Source organism: Saccopteryx bilineata, chromosome 3 (assembly GCF_036850765.1).
Source record: "Saccopteryx bilineata isolate mSacBil1 chromosome 3, mSacBil1_pri_phased_curated, whole genome shotgun sequence".
NCBI classification, from domain to species: Eukaryota; Metazoa; Chordata; class Mammalia; order Chiroptera; family Emballonuridae; genus Saccopteryx; species Saccopteryx bilineata.
This window is the reverse complement of record NC_089492.1, coordinates 226443700-226464198: the sequence shown is the minus strand read 5'-3', so window position 1 is coordinate 226464198 and position 20499 is coordinate 226443700. Positions and strand designations below refer to the sequence as shown.

At 35.6% G+C, this 20499-nt stretch overlaps 1 protein-coding gene across 2 annotated transcripts in view; it reads left to right on the top strand.

The window, feature by feature from the left end:
- TNNI3K (TNNI3 interacting kinase) overlaps positions 1–20499 on the top strand; it is a 317917-nt gene that overhangs the window by 81807 nt on the left and 215611 nt on the right. For both annotated transcript variants that reach the window (XM_066268883.1, XM_066268884.1), the window contains exons 6-7: positions 8409–8507; positions 12218–12356. In XM_066268883.1, coding sequence (XP_066124980.1) covers positions 8409–8507; positions 12218–12356 — 238 coding nt within the window. The remainder of the gene's footprint in view (positions 1–8408; positions 8508–12217; positions 12357–20499) is intronic.

Below are 20499 nucleotides of genomic sequence, written 5' to 3'. Positions count from 1 at the left end.
TATAGCAGTATAGCGTATCATAGAAATTAGTACAGTATGGCATGTAGGTTCTGAAATCTGCTCACCAGGGTTTTGTGTATGTGTTCAGGTTATACCATTTGCCAACCATGTGATGGGATGTAGAAGCCTGGGGTTAAGTTCCAGCTACAGTTTTTTCTTGGCTCTTTATTTTTCTGAAGCCAAAACCATTTGGGCAGAATTGATGCTGTGCTTCTTTTTATATTTTTATTTTTATTTCAGGCATCATTTTCCAGCCTACCTTGTATGTATTTTTGTTTAATATGAACAATGGAATAGCTAGTGCACTTACCACCATTATGCCTACTCTTTTCTCTCCTGGTAATAGGTCTCTGACTAGATGATATATGGTCTTCATTTTAACAAACTTCTCTAGAAAGAAAATTATCTGTAATTGACTTCTATACCTATCAATGCATAGTGTTTCATAATTAAAACATTTTTACAAATATTGATTTATCTATGTCATTGTGTCACTTATTTTAAGTTCTAGCAGACCAACATTTTCAATTATGTTGTTAAATAAAGAACCTATAGAGTACAATTGATTACTCACACCTGCTATTCAAAAATTAGTTAAGGTAGTATTTTGCAGTTCATCAAATAGTGAGTTTTCTTAATTAATGAGGAAGCTCAAAAAAGGGAGTGCTATATATTCCATCTATATGCTTATAATAAAACTAGCCCTTGAGCCTGAATCTTAACTGTTGATGTTGTCTTCTTTTGTTTTTAAATTCCAGTTGCTGGAAGTTCATTGGTTAGTGATACAAATTTTAGGATGATTCTTATTATTTAGTCTTGTCTAAGAGACAAACTTTGCATACGTTTCTTCTTATGTTCTATAAGTTGATGCAAACTCTCCTTCAAAGTATAATTTAGAAGTTGATTTTTCAAGTGAAGGCAAATCGCTGGTTTTTAAAATGCTTTGGTGGAAGACCTTCTTTTAAGAAAATGGAAGTGCCTGACCTGTGGTGGCACAGTGGATAAAGCGTCGACCTGGAATGCTGAGGTCACTGGTTCAAAACCCTGGGCTTGCCTGGTCAAGGCACATATGGGAGTTGATGCTTCCTGCTCCTCCCCCTGTTCTCTCTCTATCTCTCCCTCTCTCTCTCTCTCCCCTTGCTCTCTAATAAAAATAAATAAAATCTAAAAAAAAAAAGAAAATGGAAGTAATTCATCCATGGGAAGTATATAACAGGTGACTTGAGTTGAAGAACAAAAGTTATGATAAAGCTGGTTGTCAAGTGATACTTATTCTGCTCCTTGATTATGATCCTGGGAGTATACAGTGTTGGGGGAACATCAGTGAGAGAAAGCCTAATTTGTACTCCAATTTTCAAATCTTTACAATTAAAATATAGTGAAAAATGTTGGGTTTTTGGCAAACTATATAAATAAATCCCATAAGAAAAATATGTGGATTTTGAAATGCATAAAACATGATGTTTTCATAACATGGTGAACATTGAAAGCCTGTTTTCTCAGCCAGGAATTTAAAAAGAAGATCCTCACATAAGGAAATGCTGTGAAAAAAAAAAAAAACGTATATATATATATATATATATATATATATATATATATATATAATGAAGAAAATAGCACAGCAAGGTGATGATTAGCTGGAAGGCTCAGAAACTTTTGCCCCTCTTCTCTTAAAAATATTTTTTCCATGGATTCCCTTAACAGGCATTTCTTTGTTCTCAATTTTTCTTCTTAGATGACTCTTCTCTCTCTCTCTCTCTCTCTCTTTCTCTCTCTCTCTCTTTTTCTGGCTCCTTTACTTACCATTTTTTAGCCATTAATATCTCACAAATATCTCCCCTTACCTTGCATAAGTAATGCTATCTTGTCTTCATTTATCACCTCTATAAAATAATACCAGAAGCGATACATTTATTCAACTGATGAAATTTTTTTATTATGTGTATATATGCTAATATATCTAAGTTTTATTTCTACAACTTAAGGATACAATTCTCTTTAATTTCTTTGATAATATTAACTTGTGGAATCATTTTCTGAATAATTTTTGGACCAAATTTAATTTTAACCTGAGATAATAAGAGAAAGATCACAGAAGAGCCCTCATTTCTTTGACAGCCTGAAGAAACTATTTTCTGATAGGTTTTTGTACTCAAATATCTAATTAGAGCTATTGTCAGATTTTAAAAAAAAGTCATTACAAAAATATTCAGCTAATATTATGAGTGAAAACTCTGTACCAACATGATAGAGAGTTCTCACCTAATGTTTGTAATGGGTATCAAGAAGTGAGCATACGTAATTTAACAGAAAATTCTATGGAAAATAGAGCATAAAGTCAAAGAATTATTTATTAAATCTCAAAAAAGAATGCTACCATCTGAAATGATTTATAAATAATATAAGCCTTTAACACAAATGAATAAGCAGTTATTGATATCTTTAATTGTCACAGCTTTAGATAGTTGTTTGAAAAATTGAGAATTATCTTCACATCTTGATTGAGATGTTGGCCCCAATTGAAACAGCATGTGGTATTGGATAAGGACACAGTGAATAGCCAAGGGGATTTGAAAAAAAAACTTGCTATTGCAAGTAATTACTCTGAGAAACAGAAGTTTTAAATGATGTTCCCACTTCCTAAATACATGAAGTAGAGAAAGTTTTATCTTCACGCTCATCTCTCCTTGTAGGCTTCCTCTTTTATAGTCATCATTTGTTGACAGATATTTATCTGTCCCCATCCCAGCCCTCCCATGTACTGAGTCATGTAATTCAACCATCTTAATATCTCTAAAATCCATTCTCTATCTCCAGGCCACTTCTACTACATCAGCTTGTTGTACTCTTTCTTTCTCTAATTTTTGCAGAACCTGTTAAATGATCACCCTGCTTCCAGGCTTGTTTCCTCTCCAATCCATTTGCTATACTATTACTAGAAGGATCTGTTTAAAATGTACATCAGAACATACTTTATTTCTACTTAAAATTTATTGGCCAGTTACTATAATAGAATTTTAGGAAGAATGATAAATATCTTACCACAGTATATAAGACTCTTCAAGAGTCATAATATACATCTCCTATTTAGAATACATTTTAGCTTCAGCTTGTTCAGTCAACTGTGAACAATTACATAGACAGGATCATTCTTACTGGTAATGTTGCCTATATGGCCATCCTTGAAAATTCTGAAAAAGTAATATCAACCAAGAGCTATTATCCTCTATAGGATGTTCTGAAATGGTAAAGCAAGGTGTAGAGCCAGTAGCCACGGCCAGAGCCACTATCACAGCAGCCCGACCCTTGCAGGTTCGCATTGGATTCGGACAGTCGGTAAAGAAACAGTGGAGCCAAAAACTGATGGGCCATAGTCTTTAATTCTAGCTTGCACCCGGCGGGCAAGTAAAAATACACACTGGGCTCCAAAACCCACTCACATTCAGTGCTCACAAAGCTACTGACTTATCCGAGTTTCCTAGAATCAAAGGTTTCTAGCTCACCAGCCTTATTCACCTCTGTTCCCCATCTCCTTCCTTATCCCAGATACAAACTCTACACAAACTGGCATCTCACTCAGCACTCCGCCATCTTGGCTGCTTCTCCTGGCCTCCTCCATGTGGCCTTTCTCTGCTCTCCTCTGCTCTCTTTTCTAAGGATAATCTCAGGAACCAAGAGCGCAAGGTCCCGCTCCATCCCTATTTTATAGTGTAGAAATCCAAACCCTTAATCCAATATACAAAATAGGGAAGTCTCTAATACAGTCACTTCTCTGAGGCATGATTGGATTGTACCACCCCACATCAAAATGGGTGGGAAAGGCTTAATCCCAAAACCAAGCCCCAGGCTACAAGGATTCTCAACACACATTAATATCACCTGGGCAACGGCCTCTTTAACAAAGTGAGCATAATACATTTTATCTGCCCAACACAAGGGATTGCTAGTTGGCCCCAAATAATAACACAAATATGGAATAGTATGGTTCTTTGAACTTCCATAGACTTGAGTGTAAACTTTAGTGTTTTTTATTACAAGCTGAATAATTTGAAACTTTATTATTCTTATTTTCAAAATGAGAAACAATGGTATAAGCATAAATTTGAGGAAGACTCCAAAAAAATCATAGGGAATGGGATATCATTTAAAGCAAAGAAAAATTTAATTTCAAAGTCTAGATATTTAGTTCAGGTTTACAAGGTATAGGACACTGTATTAATTTTAACAATTTTAACTGAGATTGATTACCATTTTATTTCCTTGAAAATTTACTTTATTCTTCTTTCTCTTCCGTAAACATTTAGTTTCTCTTGAGATGGTCTTTTTCTTTTTCTTCTTCCTTTCTTACAATGGCTTTCAGAATATAACATAGAGGGGGAACTAAATAGGCTTTTTGCTTTTACAGGCATTATTTTCAGAATCTCTGAAATTTTAAATGATAATTTCTAGCTATTTCAGTTAGAAGGATTAAATTCCAGTGCCTCAGGTGAAAAATTCTTTAACCTGGAGTCAAACTTCTTATGTTTTACAGAGACAAGATTACAATACGATAAATAAGTTTAAAATTTTATGTAATAGTGATTTACTCACAGTGATAATTAATGGAAAGTTGTGAGAATAAGTAGGATAAGCATTCAGATAAAGAAATGATCAATATGGTAAAGTATTTGCAGTAGGTTCTCATGGAGAAATTGGGAACTGAGCTTGGCCTTGAGACTGGGTATGTGGCTGGCAGAGAAAGAGAAGAGAGCTTTCCAAAAAGAAGAGCAGAGTGTATAGTAAGTGTTTAAATTGCACTCTGGAAATGGAAGAAACTCCACTTGAATCTTTTTTGGAAGTCAACTAGTAAGTAAAAATAACTGTAAAGAGCACTTTATCTAGTAATTCCCTTATTATCAAAATAAAGAGGTCTGATTCATTTTTTGTGCTCATAAAATAATGACTTAATGGGAGGTGCTTCATGGTGCTTATCTTTCCATCATTAAAAGTTATCAAGTTACTAACCTATATTTGAATCTTGGTTCTTATTAATAATAATAGTAACTAAAACTGTCAGTTATATAGATATAACTATTATATAGTTCAGTTCCTTAAAGAATTTAAAGATTATTAAGATAGCCTTTCGGTGATAAAAATTGTTTCTAGTTTGTAATTTCACTAATAGTTTTGTTGTTTTTAAGAAACAAAAATCAAAACTATGTATTTTCTTAATTTTTTTAAGGCAATATATATTTTATGTATATAAAAATCTTAATGAGATAATTTATGTAAAATTCCAATCATAGTTCCTGGCACTTGGAGTTTGCTAAAGGTTAATTTGAAACAAATAATCAACACATGTTTGTTAAATTGTGTTATTTAAATTTTCTACCATATAATTAGTTCCTAATTTTTAATAATTAATTCTCTTATGGCTAATGCTAGATATATATTCCAGTGTTTTTTTTACTAGAAATACAGTTTATTTTAATAATTATTTAGGTGTCTACCATGCACTTGGCATAATGGTGAATAAATAGATTCAGTTGGTGACTTCAAGGGGCTTCTTTCATAAAGCAGAAAGACTGTGAAGTTGATTTAACAACTCTTTTAGGTTCTGGAGTAGGGGAAGCATGAATAAAATAATTTGATATATATTTTCTTCAACCTAAGTGTTAATATGAGAACATTTGTCTTAGCTCCATGACAGCCATATTTGACCATCACAATATATTATATTCCTATAAGGTTAATGGGAGATGCTCTCCCTACAATGACTCTAAAAATCACAGATATGTAAAATTATTCAGATAATTCCAATGTGCCTGGCTCTCAATTGTTAAATATTTCCTTTAATTTTAAAACAAACTAAATAAAGCCTATAATCCAATAACGGCCGTATGGTTTCATTAAAACTTACATTTTGACAGTTTCTCAGAACACCAACACTTCATAATTAATGAATGTTTAGCCAAAGATTGACCTTCTGAATAACTAGATAAGTGCAAACTTAGGAGAGAAAAAAATTGCTTCAGAATATTTATTGAAGCCTAAGAGCTGTTATCTTTTAGAATGAAAGTAAGTTCTGGAACCATGCCTAAAAAATTGGCTCTATATGTTAACATTTAAAAGTCCTTTTTACAATAAAAATTCATGCTGTCTATTTTATGCTATATTTAAAATAAGAGAAATTGTAAAAAGCTTCATTTACCTTGATCCTTAGTGACCTCCTTTAAAGGTTCCTAAGACTGAACTCCCAGGCATGTGAAGTCTAAGATACAAGCGCTTGATATAAATGGCTCTGACATTCATTTTCAAGCTGAGTCTATAGCACTTCTAACCAATAGAAAGTTTCCTCTTATCTGAAATGGACTCAGTTGGTTCATCTACTTAAAGGTTAGTGTTAATGAGATCAAGGTCACAGGAGGGGCTTGATAAAAAGAAATTTTGAAATCAAACTGGCCTATATTTGAATTCCAGTTCTGTCCCTTAGTGGCTACATGACCTCATAAGTTACTTAACCCTCATGAGGCTCAGATTCTTCACCTTTAATGTGAGACAGCAGCACTTGTCTTTCTGAGTTTTGGGGTAGAACTGTTAGAGGACACTCCAGTTACTATTTATGCACTTAGTTCAGGGCCTGACACAAAGTATGCTCTCAATAAATGTTAAACGTGGTCATAATGTTCTATTAGAAAATCAATTCACTGTACACATTGTGTATTCTATTAATCATTAGTCAGCAATATCCAAATATCAGCAAAAGCATGGTCCTTAAAATGTGTAGAAGTGTATACACCTGTTTATATTTTGGGACCCACCAGAAATTTTAGATGTTCCAACAAGCAATCCTTATGCTTTTTTTTTTTTTTGACAATTATAATCAGTTTCTTACTATCCTGAGGATTAAATGATCTATGAGAATAATCATATAAAAATACAATCTTACCTCATACATACTCAATAACTTGTTTTTGACACAAGAATAAATGGATGATTGATTAATGAACTATTTAACACTATGGAACACTCAGTAACAAAGCTTGAGGCCAGAGACTTAAGAGTCACTTCCTTGCTGATAGTGACTTGCTTCAAGACTTTGAGAAATTTCTTAATTCTTCTGATTCTGTTTCTTCCTCTTTAAAACATAGGGGTATAATATATAATGTCCATAGTTCCTCTCGAGTTCTGAAGGTCTATGATTCAAACAGGCAAGGAAATGACTTAGGAGGCAATTTGTCTATAGGAAAAAAGAGGTTAAAGAATAAGTGTCTTGAGCTCTTAGACCCCATCTTCCTGGTTTGTGTTATCAGTCTTACAGACTTTTGAATATTTATCTATTTTTTAAAGATTTTATTTATTCAATTTAGAGAGAGGAGACAGAGAGAGAGAGAGAGAAGGGAGGGGGGAGGAGCAGAAAGCTTCAACTCTCATATGTGCCTTGACCAGGGAAGCCTGGGGTTTCAAACCAGCAACCTCAGCATTTCCAGGTCGACGCTTTATCCACTGAGCCACCGCAGGTCAGGCAGTCCCACAGACTTTTGAAGATTTCCCAAATCTATATTATTTGACCAGCTGAAGAATAAACAACGCATTAAGAAAATCCACAATGAAAGTGAATATATCTTAAGGAAATTATTCCAATCATTTTTCCAGAGAAGAGAGATTTAGTGATGGGTCTATGAAAACAGAAGAAACCTACAGTGTCAGCAGGTTTATTGGTAATCTATGGCATTCTATGAAGACAGCTGGCCAACAGCTCCTGGTAGTGTTTTTTACTTGCTCATTCATTCAGTTATTCAACAAATGTTTATTGAATGATTAACATTTACATGACCACATGCTGGGGTAGGATTATAAAGATGAATCTGATACACACTTTATCCTTACAGCACTTTCTCTTCAGTAGGAGTGATAAGGCATGTATATAAATTATTTAAATTTTCTAAATGACATGAAAGAAAGTTATATGAGATTGGAGAGGAAGGAAGACAAGTCAGTTGGCAATGAAAGCAGGAAAATCAAAGAAATTTTAGAGGACATAGCATTTAGCTTGAGTTTAAACATCTGTAGATTGGACAGAATTCCTGGCTGAGGAAATAATCTGAACAAAGACTCAAAGGAGCAGGAAACAAAATGCAGTTTGACTATACAGTTGCTTTTATGAAAGCAGGTAATGGAAAGTAACATAAAAAAGGATACCATCAGATTGAGAGGAACTTAAATGACCTAGTAAGGGGTTTGGCCTTTATTTTCTAGGCAAAAAAAAAAAAAAAAAAAAAAAGCCATTGGAGGTCTTGGAGAAGGTAGATAGGGGGAAAAAAACGTGTTTCAAGATGGTGATTCCTGAACTACATATGGTTGTTGTAAAAATAATTTTCATGGGCAGATTCCCCAAATAAATCTCCTGAGTTCTCTTTCTTTTCCAGGCTGCTGATGTGCTGCTGCAGCATGGCGCTAATGTCAATGTTCAAGATGCAGTTTTTTTCACCCCCTTGCACATTGCAGCATACTATGGGCACGAAGAGGTAAGCCTGACAGTGGTATTTCCAAAGGCAAGGTACCACCTAAGTGCTCCAGGCTTTTGTTGAACTGCCCTAGCTTCAAAGAAAATATATTTAAGATATTAAGTTATTTTTTTCCATATTCTTATCAGCTTCACCCTTGAGGACTTTGAGATCCACAGAAACATTGCAATCTCTGTAGTGCCAGAAAAAATTGCAAGTTATTCATTTTTGCAGATTATTTTAATAAACAAGAGAGGCAGTGGAGCACATTGGTAGGTGCATGGCCCAGGAATCAGTCAGCCTGAGTTTGAAAGATTCCTAAATGTATAACCACGAGATATTCAGTTTCTTCATCTATAGAATGAGAATAATATTAGCAGAACCTACCTCAAAGAGTTGCTATTATGAGGAGCTGTTAAAGTGTTTGGCAGATGTTTGGCTTAACAAATGTCATTGTGTTGATACAAATGATTATACCAATAGAACAAATCACGAAGTCCTTTCATGTAGTTCTTTGAAAAAAAATATTATTGAGAAACTGAGTTTTCTTTTTTTCTATTATCGTGGGATGTATTGTAGTAAACTGAAAAAGGTTTCCCAAAATATGTTTTAATTTCCAGAACCTGTGAAGGTAATCTCAAAAGAGACTTTGCAGATATGATCAAGATAAGGACCTCGAGATGGGGAGATTCTCCTGGATTATCTGGATGGTCCTGGTGTAATCACAAGGGTCTTTATAATAGGAAGCAGGAAATCAGAGCTACTAATAGGAAATGTGACAATGGAAGGGCAAGGTTAAAGTGATGCGTGAAGGGCCCACAGCTGAGGAAGCCAGGCAGCCCGTAGAAGCTGAAAATGCAAGGAGATGAAAAGCCTCCAGGGAGAACGCAACCTGCCGACACCTCGATTTTAGACATCTGACCTCTAGAACTATAAGAGAGCAAATCTGTGCTGTTTTAATCCCATAAGTGTGGGGTAATTTGCTACAGTGACAATGGGAAACTAATACATGGAATAACCTAGATAAACTGAAAAAATACCAGTAAATGTGCATTAAATATATAATTTTCTTTAAACATATAATTATATAACAGGCACATATTTATAAAATTTGACATTCTGTAATAATGTCCTAACATGTATAGAATCCTTTAAAGTTTCAATGTACCTTCATTTAATAAATAATTTCATTTTACCTTCACAACACCCTTATGAATTAAAAATGTGAGGTCATACTATAGAACAGGCACTGTGTTAAGACCTTATGTGGATTTTTAAAAAATTTTGCCACAGCCATAAAATTAGCTGTCATTTGCCCCTCCTTATGAATGCTACACATGGAGCCCACTCAGGTCAGGTAGCATGCCAGAGTCATGCAGCTAACAATAGAAAACCTGAAAAATTTATGCAGGTCTGTCTGATCCCAAAGCCCATATACATTCTGCTGTACCAAAGAGCTTCTTGTCCTTCTTATGTCAGTGAACCAAATCATGAAGTCCAAGCAGTATGCTTCTGTGGAAGAGCTAGAATTCAAGGACAAGTGCTCCAACATCAAAGCCCATTGATCTTCAACCTTAACATTTTTTAAAACAAAAATTTTAGGCACTTCTTTTAAACACTGCCCTTTAGCTACACTCAAGGAACTAAATAGAATCAAATAAGATAGAAACACAAAGATATTTGGAAAATCAAAACTTAAGCATTTTTTTTGACATCCCTTTTTCACTCTGCCTCGTTTTATATCTCTAGATCACTAGTCTTACTCCATTATGAAGTTGGGTGATACTTTTTTACCTTTGTAGAGGCCATGCCATTTTACTGCCTAAGGATCCGAACTTGAAAAAGAAACTCACTTACATCCCGGTGCTGTTCTAGTCATTCTACCTTTATTGCTTTTCTAGCTGGCATATGCTTGGAAACTCAGACCTGTGAAGTGTGACCTCTAGCTAGGGAAGATTGCTCGTTTCACTGATGTGCTGCCCAGAGTGCACTGCAGTGCTCTGGAGAGCTGGGCATGAAAATGCTTTTGAAAGTACAGGGTCCAAAAGCCAGGTGATGAAAAAATTCCATACTTTTCTGACTTCAGGCACCGACAGGATGTACACAATGTGTGTGATCTGTAGAGTCATTCTCTTTGGATATTAACCTCATCACTCAGCAGAAATATAAAAAAATTCTAAGTTTGTTTACTTCCCCTGAATATATAGTCACAGTCCTATAAAATTATGCTAAAATGTGGATGGCCCTTTTACGATAAGGGATTTGCTTTCTGTATGTGAAGACAGCACATAAGTAATTTATGGATGCTATTGTCATTTGCTAAAATATGCTGACGGGAGAATGGTGCATTCAATATATAAATGCGCCTGATGTGCCATGTTCCTTGCAATTTGTTTATTTACTTATTTTTAAGTAGAAGAGTAGATGTTTTGTACTATGAGCAATATTTCTTAGGTATATAATAATACTGCTTAATAGATAATCGATTTTGAACATAGCTTAAATCTGTCCATTACAAAGTCACATAATCAGAATTTATGATGTAAGTGGAAATATCTGCTTAGGCATGCAAGGTTCTTGAGACCAAACTTCTGTTCTTATTTCTCCTGCATTAAATATTGGCCTATCCATAAGTCAACAAAGGGATAAAATACACATCTTTCACACTGGTGCTATCCTTCTGCCGATATTTATTAATAGGCACTTTTCTAAGGGCTTTATATGTAATAACTCATTTAAACCTCACAACAACTCTGTGAGGTAGATATATTATAATTCCACCCTTACCAATGAAGAAACTGAACTTACAAAAGATCAAATAATTTATATAGCATGATATAGCTAATAAATAGAAGTCTGACTTCAGAACTTTGTTGCTTACCCACTACACTCACTAGGAAGTTTCCTCACATCCCATCCACCTAAACTTTTGCTTAAGATTTCTATCAAATAATATACCATGTTCCTGAGAGGTTTCTATTCAAGACAGTTTATTTGATGCCACAGAGAAGGTCAAAATAGTTTCAGAGCTTAAATTCACTTCTATGTTTACGTCTCAGCAGTAAGGTGTAAACTGTATTTTAGTGCCACAGATGCATCCTAATTTACCTCATGGGATTACTGCGATGACTTCTGAAATTCTCAGGCCAAATATAGAAATTATTTGGAAGGGTTTTAAGTGGATGTGTAAATAATTTGAAAGAATCCCAATTATCTGAAACGACCCTTGGCAGACTACTAAAATGTTAATACTTTTAATACTTTACTTCTCTCTGTCCCTTTGAATGTGATCTCAGCTAACTGGGGAAGATGCCAAGGGCTAGTGCAGCTATCTCCCATTTTCAAAAAAATCTAGAAAAGGACCCAGAAGTCCATTAGCAAGATGACCATGAGTGACCTGCAAGTGGAGGTGTTGTGAAAATTAAGAATTAAGTAATCACTGCTGGCTCTAGTCAGAAGGAGTTTTTGGCAGAGATTTTCTAGTAAATTATGCATGATTATTATTAAACAGTGAAGAGCAAACCCTGAAATGGCTGTAGTTTAAAACTTCTTGTTAGGTTTTATAGTAATAAGTTCATTATTTTTAGACCATTTTAGTTAGGATTTTCTGTTATTTTCATGTAAAAATGACTTAAGAGAAGGCCTTAAGAATATGTCTTCTTCCACATTGCTGACAGCCTTGCATTACTTTTTAACTTTTGATACTGATTGGAAATGAATGGATCCTTCAGGTAACCCGCCTCCTTTTGAAATTTGGTGCTGATGTGAATGTAAGTGGTGAAGTTGGAGACAGACCCCTGCACCTAGCAGCTGCAAAAGGATTCTTTAATATTGCAAAACTCTTGATGGAGGAAGGCAGTAAAGCAGATGGTAAGATGATATATTTACAAAATTTTTACTATCTTTTCTTATTTACTCAAAGATAATCTTGAAGATGATTAGTTCTGTACTTATGTACTAATTCTACAAGCCATAATTTATTATTATTAACATTAATTTTTCTTTACACATTTTAGCTTAATTCCTAATATACAAACTGCTGCAGTAAAAAGCAAGGGGTTATTCTAAATAAATTATTCTTACTTGTTGTTCTTTACTAGTCTTTCTTTTAAATTGAAACAAAATTTATATACAGCAAAATTCTCAAATCTTAAGTGAGTATTGACTTAAGTGAATATTTACCAATGTAGATGTAAAAACCACCCAAGTCGCCCTGGCCGGTTGGCTCAGCGGTAGAGCGTTGGCCTGGCTTGCGGGGAACCCGGGTTTGATTCCCGGCCAGGGCACATAGGAGAAGCGCCCATTTGCTTCTCCACCCCTCCCTCCTTCCTCTCTGTCTCTCTCTTCCCCTCCCGCAGCCAAGGCTCCATTGAAGCAAAGATGGCCCCGGTGCTGGGGATGGCTCGTTGGCCTCTGCCCCAGGCGCTAGAGTGGCTCTGGTCGTGGCAGAGCGATGCCCCCTGGTGGGCAGAGCGTCGCCCCTTGTGGGTGTGCCGGGTTGATTCCGGTCGAGCGCATGCGGGAGTCTGTCTCTCCCCGTTTCCAGCTTCAGAAAAATACAAAAAAACAAAACAAAACAAAACAAAAAAAACACCCAAGTCAAGTTATAGAATGTTTTTATCTAGAAGGTTGAAATATTTCAACTGAAAAGTTGAATTCTGGAAATTTCCTTTGTGCCTCCTCCTTAGTAAATAACTTTTACCATCAAAACTGATCAATATTCTGGCTTCTGTTGCCATAGCTTAGTAAATTTTCTGTTCTGGCAGTTAATATAATTTTGTGACTGCCTTCTTTTGATGAATACAATGATTTTTACTTTTATCCATATTGTTGCATGAATTGTAGTTTGCAATTTTTAATTTTTTTTAGTTTTTAATTACAGTTGATATACAATATTATATTAGTTTCAAGTGTGCAACACAGTGATTAGACATTTATATAAGCAGTTTACTATTTTTTATTGTTGAAGATTATATAAATATTTCACAATTTGTTATTGATTCTTCTCCTAATGAACAATTGAATGTTTCCAGTGTTTGTCTTTTATGAATACAGCAGCCAGAAATGCTTTTCAATTCTTTTGTGGACATATGTACTCATCTCTCTTGCATATATATGTGTGTGTGTGCATGTGTGCGTGCATATGTGTGTGTGTGTGTGTATGAAGAGAATTGATGAAACAGAAGGTATTCATGTGTTCACCATTCGAAGAAGTTTTAGATAGTTTTCCAAAGTGTCAGTACCTTTTTTCACTCCCACATCAATATATGAGAGATTCTTATTGCCTCTCAATATTTGACATAACTCTTATTTTTAGTAATGGAAATAGACATAGAGTCTGATAAGATTAGAGAAAAAAGCTTTAGAACACACCTAAAGATTTTAGATGCAGTTAATAAAATAGACTTTCCTGCAACTTTGTATTTTTTAAATTATAAAATAAATTTTGGAAAATTGATTAAAAGTAGAGTATTGAAAAAAAGTTCTTTTCTCTTTATTTTTCTCTTCTCACAAAATTTAGTTTGACTGGAATTCACTCAGAGTTACAATTTGTCATAAATTCTCCCTGGCTTATCCAACATTCTTTCACTGACTCCCAAGAGACCTGGTTAAAATCCCAGCAGTAAGGTCTCCTGGCCTTTGCGGCAGAAATGATGCATGTAAAGGATAAGGTTATCAGGTCTATAGAACTTCCAGTTCCCTGGTCCCAAATTGAGACTACTATTCAGGTAATAAAGCCAATCAATGTTTTCATTTACTTATAAAGAAAACAAACACAAAGCTTCCCAGAGACAACAAGGAGGAGAGGCTAAGGCAGTTTACGGTTTCCGTGTTAAAAACAAATACATATATACATTTTATTTTTTAAACTTTGAGAAACATTGTGTCATTTTCTATGAGCCAGTGTGCAATAACTTGGGCATCTTTACAGCATTTTTGCAAACAACTTGTGTTGTTAGGATGCAAGGAACACTGTTCCTTGGACCTTGCTTAAGTAGTCTCTTTGATTCTGTTGCTTTAGAATAGGCAGAGGTACATCTCCAGGAGCCACTGAACACATAATTGTGTTTTTGAAACCACCTCACTCTTCCAAGGGATCAAGAACTGTTCATTTTTTTCCTTTTATTATCAATGCCAACCTCAGCTTTTTATTCATCTCCACATAACTCAAACTTCAGTGGTGTCAAATGAGTGTCATTTATGATCAGCATGTCTCCAGGATCAAAGGATTCTTCTACAAAAGGCGTTGAAATGTGTAACTGCACCTATACTTCCCCTACATACCAGCATCATACGATTTAATTATAAACATTTTCTTTCTGACTGACACAAGCTCTACAAGCCTCCTTCCTACTCAATCATTTAAAAAAATCCAGGGACAACATGACTCAGATTTTTAAGCATTATTTTATTTTCTTTTTAATACACACTTGATATTTAAAAGCCTTTTGTATGTCAACCAATTGCAAAGAATAAACCAGAAGATCTGTTGTGCTGATGAGTACTACAAAGGATTTATTATTGGCTAATTCATTTATTCCAAAATGTAGTTAAGCCTCCAGATGATATGCTTGTGGTAAATAGAGATAGGAAGAAGAATAAATGAATGACCCAAAAGGAAAACAATTAGAAATCTGGTATTTACCATATGTTTTCATGGTACAGAATGTCACCAATGAAAATAAATTGGGGTTACAAAATTAGCAGAATATAATTATGAAAGCGGCCTCTTCAGTTCAACATGTTTGAGAGTTCAACACGAATGCCATGTATGTTTTAAGTCTTCAGTCTTCTTCCTTAAACTTCTTAGGGAAATGAAAAAAAAGAAATGCAATGCTTATTGAGTGAGATTGAAAAGTTTAAAATATTGGATTTCATGAGAATAAAATGGTGATACAGTTCTCAAGATGTTTAAGATTCAGAATTTTTAACTTTGCAGTTATCTGAATGTTAAGTTCTATAGTTTTCTGTAACATGAAACTGAATATTATATAAAGTCACAAAAATGTCTACGGCATGGTCAATAACAAGAAATATTTGACTTAAAAAATATACCTAGGGAGATCCAAGATGGCAGCGGAATAGGTGAATTAACACTCACCTCCCAGGACCAAACTGGAATTATAACTAAAGTTAAGCACAATCATCTTTAAAAACCATCTTCAGACTAAATGAAGAGGAGTCTTATAAGCAAGGATTCACAACAGAAACTACAATGAGATAATAGTAGGGCAGAGATGCAAAAAAAAGGCTGGTCCTGCTCCCAAGCTGAGAGGGGTATCTCAGCTGCAGGGGTGTTAACCCTGAGGAGTGTGGGGTTTAAACCCCAAGCTGGGCTCTCCGCTTGGAACACCAGAGCCAAAAAGAGGCACCTTCATAGCATTCAGCTATAAAAAGTAGTAAGGTTTCTGTCTGCCAGACAGAGTCAGGAGTTTGCAGAGATTCCAGCACCCTCTTAAAGGGCCAGTGCACAAAATCTCATTCACAGCCATTTACCCATTACTCTGGGATCTGTCAGAAGGAGGGCTGAGTGAACTAGAAATGTATGAGGAGAGTGTGAGGTTGGTAGCTCTGGAGGAAAACGTGGTAGACCCTTGTGCAGAGTCATTCTTCAGTATCACAGATTCCACCTTTCTTGTGCAGAACAGTCTCCTCTGCGTGGCATCAGCATGGGGGAAAGCAGCTGACCCATCCTCAGGAATCTCTCTTGTCCCCTCCTGTGGAGAATATAAAGAATAGGCCCTGCTGAGGAGTCAGTGGTCTTGACCAGGGAGTAAGAGTCTGGACAGACTCAGGGGGTGACTGTTACTCGGTTGTCTGACTCTAAAACAGGAGTTATTCTCCCAATTTTCCCAAGAATGTGACTGTTGCTTACCCCTCATGGGAGATTCAGTAGAACTATTGTCCTAGCTGTTGTCAGACCAAATCTCTAGGCTCCAGAAACCCCACTCATATGACTTCTAGTGGCTCTGCCCTGATGAGATTGAAGGAAAAAAAGCATAACAGTCCGAGACCTGTGACTTTGGGATGACAGTCACACCCAGCAAATTTCCTGAAAACTAATGGGCACCTCTCCCTCAAGGAAGATCTACTATCCCCACCCTCCCAACTCCACCTGAGGCTTTTAAAGTGACAGAGCCTAACAAGCAGCCAGCAGACAGAGGCAGATGCAGCAGATCTCAGGGTGCCTTAGGTCTATTGCTGACCTGCCCCCAGACCCTGTGCTGGTAAAAGCCAGCCTTGGTGTACAGTAGCTTGGTCCTTCCACACACACCTAAGCCAGCAGAAGCAGTGACAAACTGTGGATTACTTCTAGTTTCAAACAGATTACCAAGGGCAAGTCACAAGCAGGATCTTACACTGACTGCACCAGGTTTTCTCCTAAGAGGCCCAGCATCAACCCACCCAGTGGCCAGTTTCAGAGAACATCAGAGCAGGATCCAGTTAACTTTATAAGCAGCATATCCAAAGAGAGAGCTCATCAGGCACTAAACACAACTGAGGTGAATTCTGCTTCTTGTGGTCAGCACCCCGAATGAAAGAACATGAGGAATTTCCAGAAAAAGAGCAAACTGAAATGGAGATTAGCAATTTATCAGATACGAATTTAAAGTAATGGTTATACAGATGCTCGAGGAACAAAATGAGAACTTCAACAAAGAGAACATGCATAAAAAAGGGCACAGAATCCATAAAATGGAACCAGTCAGAAATGAAAATTACAATATCTGACAAGAATGCACTGGAAGGATGAAGAAAGAGGATTGAATCAGCAATTTGGAAGACAAGGTAGAAAAAAACACTTAATCAGAGCATCAAAAAAAAATTAAAAAGAATGAGGATACTTTGAGGGATCTTTGAGAAAATATGAATCACAACAACATTCATACCCTAGGGTACTAGAAGGAGAAGAGTGAGAACCAAGGATTGAGAACCTATTTGAAAAAATAATGACTAATTTTTTTTTTAACCTGGTGAAGGAAAAAAGACACACAGTCAAGGATGCACAGAAAGTTTCACACAATATGGACACAATGAGGCACACACCATTACACATCATAACTAAAGTGCCAAAGTATAAAAACAAAGAGAAAAAAGCAGCAAGTGAGAAGCAGTTAGTTACCTACAAGGGAGCTCTTTTTTTTTTTTTTTTTTATAAATTTTTATTAATGGTAATGGGATGACATGAATAAATCAGGGTACATATATTCAAAGAAAACATGTCTAGGTTATTTTGTCATTAAATTATGTTGCATACCCCTCGCCCAAAGTCAGATTGTCCTCCACCATACTCTATCTAGTTCTCTGTGCCCTTCCCCCTCCCCCTAACTCTCTCCCTCCCTCCCTCCCATGTCCTCCCTCCCCCCAACCCTGGTAACCACCACACTCTTGTCCATGTCTCTTAGTCTCATTTTTATGTTCCACCAATGTATGGAATCATGTAGTTCTTGTTTTTTTCTGATTTACTTATTTCACTCCGTATAATGTTATCAAGATCCCACCATTTTGCTGTAAATGATCTGATGTCATCATTTCTTATGGCTGAGTAGTATTCCATAGTGTATATGTGCCACATCTTCTTTATCCAGTCTTCTATTGAAGGGCTTTTTGGTTGTTTCCATGTCTTGGCCACTGTGAACAGTGCTGCAATGAACATGGGGCTACATGTGTCTTTACGTATCAATGTTTCTGAGGTTTTGGGGTATATACCCAGTAGAGGGATTTCTGGGTCATAAGGTAGTTCTATTTTCAGTTTTTTGAGGAACCACCATACTTTCCTCCATAATGGTTGTACAGTCCCACCAACAGTGGGTGAGAGTTCCCTTTTCTCCGCAGCCTCTCCAACATTTGCTATTACCTGTCTTGTTGATAATAGCTAATCTAACAGGGGTGAGGTGGTATCTCATTGTAGTTTTGATTTGCATTTCTCTAATAACTAATGAAGCTGAGCATCTTTTCATATATCTGTTGGCCATTTGTATCTCTTCCTGGGAGAAGTGTCTGTTCATGTCCTCTTCCCATTTTTTTATTGGATTGTTTGTTTGTTTGTTGTTGAGTTTTATGAGTTCTTTGTAAATTTTGGATATTAGGCCCTTATCTGAGCTGTTGTTTGAAAATATCATTTCCCATTTAGTTGGCTGTCTGTTTATTTTGATATCAGTTTCTCTTGCTGAGCAAAAACTTTTTATTCTGATGTAGTCCCATTCATTTATCTTTGCCTTCACTTCTCTTGCCATTGGAGTCAAGTTCATAAAATGTTCTTTAAAACTCAGGTCCATGATTTTAGTACCTATGTCTTCTTCTATGTACTTTATTGTTTCAGGTCTTATATTTAGGTCTTTGATCCATTTTGAATTAATTTTAGTACACGGGGACAGACTGTAGTCGAGTTTCATTCTTTTGCATGTGGCTTTCCAGTTTTCCCAACACCATTTGTTGAAGAGGCTTTCTTTTCTCCATTGTGTGTTGTTGGCCCCTTTATCAAAGATTATTTGACCATATATATGTGGTTTTATTTCTGGGCTTTCTATTCTGTTCCATTGGTCTGAGTGTCTATTTTTCTGCCAATACCATGCTGTTTTGATTATTGTGGCCCTATAATATAGTTTAAAGTCAGGTATTGTAATGCCCCCAGCTTCATTCTTTTTCCTTAGGATTGTTTTGGCTATTCGGGGTTTTTTATAGTTCCATATTTCCATATAAATCTGATGACTTTTTGTTCCATTTCTTTAAAAAATCTCATAGGAATTTTGATGGGAATTGATTAAATTTATATATTGCTTTGGGTAATATGGCCATTTTAATTATATTTATTCTTCCTATCCAAGAACAAGGAATATTTTTCCATCAATTGTGTCTTTTTCTATTTCTCTTAATAATGCCTTGTAGTTTTCGTTATATAGGTCCTTTACATTCTTTGTTATGTTTATTCCTAGGTATTTTATTTTTTTTGTTGCAATCGTGAAGGGGATTATTTTTTTGAGTTTGTTTTCTAATATTTCATTGTTGGCATATAGAAAGGCTATGGACTTTTGTATGTTAATTTTGTATCCTGCGACCTTACTGTATTGGCTTATTGTTTCTAGTAGTCTTTTTGTGGATTCTTTGGGGTTTTCGATGTATAGGATCATATCATCAGCAAAAAGTGATACCTTTACTTCTTCTTTTCCAATATGGATGCCTTTTATTTCTTTGTCTTGTCTGATTGCTCTGGCCAGAACTTCTAGCACCACGTTAAATAAGAGTGGAGAGAGGGGACAACCCTGTCTTGTTCCTGATTTAAGGTAGAAAGTCCTCAGTTTTATGCCGTTTAATATGTTGTTGGCTGATGGTTTATCATATATGGCCTTTATCATGTTGAGATATTTTCCTTCTATTCCCATTTTGTTGAGAGTCTTAAACATAAAATTGTGTTGTATTTTATCACAAGCCTTTTCTGCATCTATTGATAAGATCATGTGGTTTTTGTTCTTTGTTTTGTTGATATGGTGTATTACGTTAACCGTTTTGCGTATGTTGAACCATCCTTGAGATTCTGGGATGAATCCCACTTGATCATGATGTATTATTTTTTTAATATGTTGCTGTATTCGGTTTGCCAGTATTTTGTTTAGTATTTTAGCATCTGTATTCATTAGAGATATTAGTCTGTAGTTTTCTTTCTTTGTGCCATCCTTGCCAGGTTTTGGTATGAGGGTTATGTTGGCCTCATAAAATGTGTTTGGAAGTATTGCTTCTTCTACAATTTTTTGGAAGACTTTGAGTAGAATAGGAACCAAGTCTTCTTTGAATGTTTGATAGAATTCACTAGTATAACAGTCTGGGCCTGGACTTTTATTTTTGGGGAGGTTTTTAATAGTTTTTTCTATTTCCTCCCTGCTGATTGGTCTGTTTAGGCTTTCTGCTTCTTCATGACTCAGGCTAGGAAGGTTGTATTGTTCTAGGAATTTATCCATTTCTTCTAGATTGTTGTATTTGGTGGCATATAATTTTTCATAGTATTCTACAATAA